We start from the raw sequence: 9,251 nt of genomic DNA on the forward strand, positions 1-9,251 counted from the left end.
CCAGTCATGCTGCAGCCTGCAGCTAACGAACTTGCAACACTCACGAGCTGCGCATCACGAAAATCTGACACGTCACACGATACATTTTATACGAACATTTGCCCATCTTCAGAAGCTTAAACACTACAATATAAACAGTATTCCAAGAATCTAAGGTTCGTATTTGTGTATACGTAAGTCCTAAATTAGAGCAGGCTTCAAAATATATGTATCAAATCTAGGTTGATAATGATAAGTCTTAAATAAAAAGGTATCAATTACATAATTACTTTAGTAATATTTTATGTGTCTGTGACATATTATGTGTCTTATAATCTTATTAGTCAACAAACTTTAACTCTCTTAACTAAACAGTCCTACTCAATATATATTAATAAAAAAACAAAATGTGCGGCTTCGAAAAGTAATAAAAGTTAAAAAGTATCCGAAATCATCCTCAAACTCAACCGTGGGGAAGTGAGGGAGTGAGGGAAGTGGGAGTAACAAGTAACTCGACATATATCAAAAGTTGAGAGCGTTATATTGTTTGAGATTCCTGCGTGACCTCGATTCATATTTGGAGATTCTACCTCGTATTTCACGACCAAACATTACATTCTTTATTATATTATCAATATATCGCATACATCATTAATGTATGCGAGTTCCACTCGCAATTGGCCGGTTTTAATGATTCTTATTAAAACTATATTAACTTATTAAGTCTCAAGAGGTTTTCGGTGTTACTTTCCTCTTAAAGTTGTATTAGGCCTGTTCCCAATATTTGATCTATCTCTGGTTAGGTTAGGTTAGATGTGATGTGTGTATGTAATGTGAGCTATGCCTATCTCTAGTAAGAGATAGGAATAGCTCACAATTGACATTAGAGACATATATTTTATTTCAATTGTGAGCTATTCCTATCTCTAGTAGGGCAAAACCAGAGATAGATCAAATATTGAGAACGGCCGTTAATGAAAAGGATCTCATTATCAATTTTGGTACCCGTTACTTGTAGGGCTTTCGGCACGATACTCGGTAATTATTTTGCAGCAGGACCTTCACTCGATTTTGACAACTAGATCAAGAGGATTGATTGTGACAATTGTATCAAGGATTCACCGAACGCGGTGAAGAAACATTATGAACTCAATACGTACGTCTTTAAATCTAATGCACGAGACCACGAAGCTTTCACGATGCGAGACGCGTGACCGTCCTCTTGTATTGGCATCACGCGCCGAGGTCCACCCGGGTATATATACCGCCCGCAGACGACGACGATTTATTCCCAGTCCGGGACTCCAAGCTACTGCTTTACATAAACATAACATACGTCCGATTGTATGCACCGACCCCTACGATGAATTTAGTGAGTGGGATTTGTCAAGGACGATACGTTCGTTCAGAGAAATGAAATTTTAAAGTGACTTTCTTCCAGCTCGTGATCTGTTTGACGGCCATCGTGTGGACCGCGATCAACTGTGAACCGCCGGTCAGCAGCTACCTACCTCCCTCGGGCTCCGGCGGACGCGGTAGACCCTCGGATCAGTATGGATCTCCCAACGCCGGTGGTGGTGGTGGTTTCGGGCCGGGAGGCTCGGGCCTTGGCAATCAACCCGGAGAAGGCTTCGGCCAAGGGTTAGGTCCCTCAGGGGCTCTGTCCTCAGAGTACGGTCCACCGGGGCGCGGTTCGGGACGAGGCGGATCTCAGCGGGGCCGGGGCGGAAGTCAAGGCCTGGGAGGCAATCAGGGCCTGGGCTCGCCTAGCTCACAGTACGGAACCCCGAACGAAGGTGGCTTCGGACAGCAGGACGGATTCGACTCCGGCCGCGGTCCCTTATCGACATCCTACGGCACGCCCAACCAGCAGGGCGGCGGACGCGGCGGCAACAGTCCCTTCGGCGGGCGCGGATCTTCGCAGCCAGATTCGTCCTACGGAACTCCGTCCGACGATTTCGGTTCCTCACGTGGACCGGGGCGCGGTGGATCGAACCAAGGTTCCCGAAGACCATCGTCGTCTTACGGCACCCCTGACTTCGGTAATGATCCAAATAGTGGAGATTCAAATTATCGTGGATCAGGGGTAGGAGAATCTAACGTGAGTAACTTCAACCTACTTAAAATGTAGAAATTGTCTGGTTCTGGTTCCGGTTTTGCATCACAATAACTTCATCTAACTGGCTCATCCTGTTTACAGGAACCGGCCAAATACGAGTTTAGTTACCAAGTAGACGACGACGAGGCCGGCACGCATTTCGGTCACTCGGAGCAGCGGGACGGCGACGTGGCCACGGGGGAGTATAACGTGCTCTTGCCCGACGGCAGGACGCAGGTCGTTGAGTACGAGGCCGACCGAGATGGCTACAAGCCACAGATCCGCTACGAGGGTTTGTTACACGAGTTACCGCGCTTTATGACCGCGCACGTTTAAAGTGCAATCGTTGGCCTGATTATTATAATTCTAAAGTTTTGGTTGGCCGAAGTGTAAATATAGGAAAGGTAGGTGAAACTGTTTCGTTCATCATCGATTTTACATCTATTCTAATTATTTTCAGGAGGCGCTGGCGGTTCGGGCTCTGGCAACGGTTTCGGAGGACGTGGTAATTATAAACTTCTGAATAAAAAAAAATCTCACTTCATACGTTCACATAGTGTTTCAATATTTTATTTGGGTTTCTTTTAACATTTATATCAAACGATGGTAATAGTAACTATTGATCGAAAGTAAGTGAAGTTTACTCGTAGCAAACAAAAATAAATTCTGTAATATTATTAGTTATTACAATTCCAGCATAAACTTTTTCCTTTAACTTCTGGTAATGAAACGATTGATCTTAATGAACTTCGCAGTCCAATTTACTTAAAATATAAATGGGTAGAATATTTTACCACAGTATTAATGCCCAAAACTTATTGGTTTTTGAAGTAATTTACATAAATAGCCTGATTGTTATATTTTCTTCAATTCTATTTGGTCAGTCAGAGTCAATACTCATCAGGCTTCTGGACAAACAGTTCTAAATTAGAAGGATATCAGCTGACAATGAATATCAAATAATAATAATTCTTTCTAGTTTGGAAAAACCTCTATGATTTTAACTTACTCTGGAAAGTTTTTTAACAAAAATTGGCATGAGTTTGCTCGTGTGTTTTTGTCGGTAGCATATAAACATCTTTACTTCTACTAACTTAAGCAAGTATTTATAACACACTAGCTATCCCGGTGAACTTCTTGTCACTTTAAAACCTTCCCTGGACTTCTACGAATATTTTAAGACTAAAATTAGCCCAAGCCGTTCAGCCGTTTTCGAGTTTTAGCGTTACTAACATAATTGAAAATCCATTTTTATATATTTTCGACTTTTAAGTATTATCACAAATCTTTTGTATGGGAGTATAGAAAAGTGCTGTTTTTAGACTTTTTCAGGATTTTTTTTTTAGAATTTTTCTCTCCGTAAGAACCATTCTCATACTTCAAGGAATATTTAAAAAAAAGAATTAGCGAAATCGGTCCAACTGTTCTCTAGTTTTGCGCCTAGCAACACATTCAGCGACTCATTTTTATATTATAGATAACTAGCTGTTGCCCGCGACTTCGTCCGCGTGGACTTCAGTTTATAGCGCGCGATGTCAACAAAATTGGTGTCAAAAGCTTTTATAAAAAAACCCTGGTACGCCTTAAATCAATACAGCTGTGCAGTGTGCAAACAATAAGTACTTCATTTTTGTATGTTAAACTTTATATATTATGCCAAATTTTAAAGCTTATTTAGCCCCCCAATTACACAACTTTACCCATAAACTATTTATCATTGATAGGTTTAGCCCCAATTTCACCAACGTCTGTTAGTGTTAACAGCTTGTTAAAATATCCTGTCTTCTCTTTCATTCATATGAAAAACAAAACAGCTAACGTGATACTAATTCGAGCATTAACTTTAACAGTCGTTGGTGAAATTTGGTCTTAAGGTTACGTCACTGCCTGCACAGATAAAGTACTGAGTTATTTAATACCGTAGAATAGATATAACAATCGAAAAAAATCGAGACTTAAATGTAAGATGATACCACCTCTTATAGAAAGACTTTTGAGCAAGCGTCAGCGCGATGTAGAAGACGCACGGCGCCATCTATTATGAATTTTTTGAACAAATTTACGACCCTTACAACCCTTTTTTCCAGTAAAAAAGTAGCCTATGTCCTTTCTCAGGCTTTAGACTATCAGTATACAAAATTTCATTACAATCGGTTCGGTAGTTTTGGCGTTTGGCGTGAAAGCGAGACTGACAGACAGACAGACAGACAGAGATACTTTCGCATTCATAATATTAGTACAGATTATGTGCACACTGCACAGCTGTTTTTGGGTATTTTGATTAATTAAGGGCCGCGCTACACCGGAATGGCAGCGGCGAGGCGAGCACTTTCAGCGCTGCCATTCCGGTGTAGCGCGGCCCTAAGAGGGGTAACACTTACCAGGGTTTTAAAAAGTTTTTAAATTTGACACAAATTGTGTTGACACCGCGCGCTATAAACTAAAGTCCACGCGGACGAAGTCGCGGGCAACAGCTAGTTATGAATAAAAACAATAATATATAATAAAGTAGGTATGATTAGTTCTGTTATAATGAAGTAAAAAATAAAGCGCCATCTGTTTTCATATATTAGAATTAAAATGTTGTTTGCATTGATATATTTTCTGGATGGAATATAGGCCAACACAACACACTCGAACTCCTTAGAAATGCAGTAGGAGTTCTATAAGATAAGATAGATTGATTATTATAGCAAGTGATAATATTATTAAACATAATATTCTAACGTATTAAAAACTATAAACAAAAACATAATAACTAATAAGTATGATTAGTTCTATGTTCCAACGAAGTAAAAAAAAGCGCCATCTGTTGAATCGTATTAGAACTAAAATGTTCATTGCATCGCGTCGATATATTTCTGGATTTTTTATAATATTATACATAAAATATATTTAAGATTTTTGAAATATTATTTTAATACACATCCAAGACCCAGGAACATTGAAAACTTTTTGTTCCGCCTGCGGGACTCGAACCCAGGACCCCCGGGATGAGCGCTGGCCACGCGCAATGCGAAGTAATTTTCATCGATATTTTCATGGAAATAAGATATTTTCCCACATCAAAATGTAGCCTATGTCCTTTCTCAGACTCTAGAATAACTGTGTACAAAATTTCATTGCAATCGGTTCAGTAGTTTTGGCGTGAAAGCGAGACAGACAGACAGACAGACAGACAGACAGAGATACTTTCGCATTTATAATATTAGTTTTTGGCGTGAAAGTGAGACAGACAGACAGACAGACAGACAGAGATACTTTCGCATTTATAATATTAGTATGGATTAGTATAGAAGTATAGATACATAAAATATATTTAAGTAAAAAAAAAAAACGCCATCTGTTGAATCGTATTAGAACTAAAATAAAATAAAACGCCATCTGTTGAATCGTATTAGAACTAAATTGCATCGATATATTTCTGGATTTTTTATAATATTATACATAAAATATATTTAAGATTTTTGAAATATTATTTTAATACACATCCAAGACCCAGGAACATTGAAAACTTGTTCCGCCTGCGGGACTCGAACCCAGGACCCCCGGGATGAGCGCTGGCCTGCGCAATGCGAATAAATTTTCATCGATATTTTCATGGAAATAAGATATTTTCCCACATCAAAATGTAGCCTATGTCCTTTCTCAGACTCTAGAATAACTGTGTACAAAATTTCATTGCAATCGGTTCAGTAGTTTTGGCGTGAAAGCGAGACAGACAGACAGACAGACAGACAGACAGACAGACAGACAGAGATACTTTCGCATTTATAATATTAGTATAGATTAATACAAAATTTCAGGAGGATCAGGCGGTGGCAGGAACCGCGGCTTCCCCGGTGCTGGGGCCAACGCTGACGCCGAGGCGTTCGCCGGAGCCGGTGCCGACGGCTACCCCAGCGGCGGACCCAGCGGCGGACCCAGCGGCAGGTTCCAGCAGCCCGGGTTCAACCAGGGCTCCGGGTTCCCGGGTCAGGGAGGCGACGGTCAGGGCTACCCATCCGGCGGTCCAGGCGGCAGAGGTGGCGGGCGAGGCTTTGGCCAAGATGGCGGTTTTGGCTCGGGCGGCTTCGACGGTGGAGACCAGGGGTACCCGCGCGGCGGTCCCCAGTCCGGTCGAGGAGGACCACGAGGAGGGAACAGGGGCAGTGGCTTCGGTGGTGATGACGGCTACCCCAGTGGCGGTCCCAACGGGCCAAGGGGCTCGGGATACTGATGTTTACGCTTATAACGACACTCGGCATGCTCACAACGACGGATTGTAAATACATAAATAAATAAATTGTAATACCTACGTTTTTTATATTTTATTTTTCATTAGTTTCGTGTAAACCCTTTAGTCATAATATAATCGTATCTTAACCATATGACTCTATGTCTTCCAAAACTTTGAAATGCGTATCAAAGGTATTTAAGTATAACAAAAATCTGACTTCCAATTATAATTAAGCAATAATAATTATAATTTGTAAAATATATTTCTTTAAAGTTTAAAAGACTTTTACAGCTTTTATTTTTAGAATGAAACGAATAATAATTAATATCTATTGTCTACCTAACGGTAATCCATACTAATATTATAAATGCGAATGTATCTCTGTCTGTCTGTCTGTCTGTCTATCTGTCTGTCTGTCTGTCTCGCTTTCACGCCAAAACTACTGAACCGATTGCAAAGAAATTTTGTACACAGTTATTCTAGAGTCTGAGAAAGGACATAGGCTACATTTTGATGTGGGAAAATATCTTATTTCCATAAAAATATCGATGAAAATTAATTCGCATTGCGCGTGGGCAGCGCTCATCCCGGGGGTCCTGGGTTCGAGTCCCGCAGGCGGAACAAAAAGTTTTCAATGTTCCTGGGTCTTGGATGTGTATTAAAATAATATTTCAAAAATCTTAAATGTATTAATTTATGTATAATATTATAAAAAATCCAGAAATATATCGATGAAATGAACATTTTAGTTCTAATACGATTCAACAGATGGCGTTTTATTTTTTACTTTATTGTAACATAGAACTAATCATACTTATTAGTTAGTATGTTTTTGTTTATAGTTTTTAATACGTTAGAATATTATGTTTAATAATATAATCACTTGGTATAATAATAATCAATCTATCTTATCTTATAGAACTCCTACTGCATTTCTAATATATGTGACAAGTTGACAACAGAGGGCGCTCTAAAATAAAGGAGTTCGAGTGTACCGTGTTGGCCTATATTCCATCCAGAAAATATATCAATGCAATCAACATTTTAATTCTAATATATGAAAACAGATGGCGTTTTATTTTTTAATTTATTATTGTAACAGAACTAATCATACCTACCGTACTTTACTATATAATATTGTTTTTATTCATAACTAGCTGTTGCCCGCGACTTCGTCTGCGTGGACTTTAGTTTATAGCGCGCGGTGTCAACAAAATTTGTGTCAAATTTAAAAACTTTTTAAACCCCTGGTAAGTGGTACCCCTCTTAGGGCCGCGCTACACCGGAATAGCAGCGCTGAAAGTGCTCGCCTCACCGCTGCCATTCCGGTGTAGCGCGGCCCTTAATTAATCAAAATACCCAAAAACAGCTGTGCAGTGTGCACATAATCTATACTAATATTATAAATGCGAAAGTATCTCTGTCTGTCTGTCTGTCAGTCTCGCTTTCACGCCAAACGCCAAAAGTATCTCTGTCTGTCTGTATGTCTGTCAGTCTCGCTTTCACGCCAACGCCAAATTTCCGAACCGATTGTAATGAAATTTTGTATATAGATAGTCTAAAGCCTGAGAAAGGACATAGGTTACTTTTTTACTGGAAAAAAGGGTTGTAAGGGGGTGAAAATGCGTAAATTTGTTCAAATTAAGTTAGTTCCAACAATTCATAATATATGGCGCCGTGCGTCTTCTACATCGCGCTGACGCTTGCTCAAAAGTCTTTCTATAAGACGTGGTATCATCTTACATTTAAGTTTCAATTATTTTCGATTGTTATATCTATTCCACGATATTAAATAACACAGTACTTTATCTGTGCAGTGACGTAACCTTAAATCTATCAATGATAAATAGTTTATGGGTAAAGTTGTGTAATTGGAGGGCTAAATAAGCTTTAAAATTTGACATAAAATATAAAGTTTAATATAAAAAAATGAAATACTTATTGTGTGCACACTGCACAGCTGTATTGATTTAAGGGGTACCAGGGTTTTTTTATAAAAGCTTTTGACACCAATTTTGTTGACATCGCGCGCTATAAACTGAAGTCCACGCGGACGAAGTCGCGGGCAACAGCTAGTACAAGTTATAAAAGATGCCTGATGCTCTCAGTAGCTCTGAAAACACGAACGTAGTAGTGGACGACATTACAGGCGCGGTCGCCAGCCTGAAATTTGGGGGAGGGGGTCACTCAGTAGTCCCTATACTATTTTTTTTATCTGCGCCCTCGGTCGGTTCTGGGTTCATAGCAGCTGTCTAAGGTCGGACAAAGTGGTTAGGGGATAGCTATAAATTTCCTTTTATTATTTAGCTAGATTTTAAGATTTTTCAATTTTACCTTAGATTTTGGGGGGGGTCATGTCCCCTGTGACCCCCCTTCGGACCGTGCCTGACGACACAAGACATTAAACATTCACTTTAATCTTAGCAGTCACGCTCTTTTTTGGAACGAAGTTCCTTATAATGTAATTTTATATTTTCCCAGCTTTAGGAGAGCTTTGGAAAATTGCTCGTGACCTATTTCTTAACTTAGAAATAATAAAGCAGTGATTTCGTGTCCTCTAGTGTAATTTGCTTGCAGTCCTGGGATTTTTCTCGATTGCGTAAAATTCTTTATTAGAAAGCGATTATTTAAAAAGAATTTCGGCAACGTTACTTAAAATAAAATGCAATATATACGACAACAGTACTGGTATCTGGTATATTTTTAAATTACTTAATTTAATTTTATTTCATGCTTTTTAAACTTGTGTTGGTTATAGTGCAGAATAATTTCTATCAACATCTTCATATTATATCCCAATACCATCTAGGAATGTCCTTTTCGATGAGGCCGTTAATAAGAGTCCAAACATGAAAGCTCCACTTTGGGTTCATATGGAGCTCGGCTTCTATAGAATCCAGGTGATGCTGCAGCTGTAATAGGCCCTCGCGTCTCCGTCCTGCGCGGAAGTAGGAA

At 39.5% G+C, this 9,251-nt stretch overlaps 1 protein-coding gene across 2 annotated transcripts; it reads left to right on the forward strand.

The window, feature by feature from the left end:
- The first annotated feature begins 1,010 nt into the window (after window positions 1–1,010).
- LOC121739584 (glycine-rich cell wall structural protein 1.8-like) lies at window positions 1,011–6,353 on the forward strand. 2 transcript variants are annotated; one of them, XM_042132075.1, is made up of 5 exons: window positions 1,011–1,351; window positions 1,421–2,080; window positions 2,180–2,369; window positions 2,538–2,582; window positions 5,884–6,353. In XM_042132075.1, exons 1-5 carry the CDS (start codon window positions 1,343–1,345, stop codon window positions 6,294–6,296), a joined length of 1,317 nt encoding a protein of 438 aa, XP_041988009.1. In that variant the 5' UTR covers window positions 1,011–1,342; the 3' UTR covers window positions 6,297–6,353. The 2 variants fall into 2 exon arrangements, with proteins under 2 accessions (XP_041988009.1, XP_041988010.1); XM_042132076.1 differs by lacking the exon at window positions 2,180–2,369 and having other exon boundaries at window positions 1,421–2,021.
- Window positions 6,354–9,251: the final 2,898 nt, after the last annotated feature.

The sequence above is a fragment of the Aricia agestis genome, chromosome 2, assembly GCF_905147365.1.
Source record: "Aricia agestis chromosome 2, ilAriAges1.1, whole genome shotgun sequence".
NCBI classification, from domain to species: domain Eukaryota; kingdom Metazoa; phylum Arthropoda; class Insecta; order Lepidoptera; family Lycaenidae; genus Aricia; species Aricia agestis.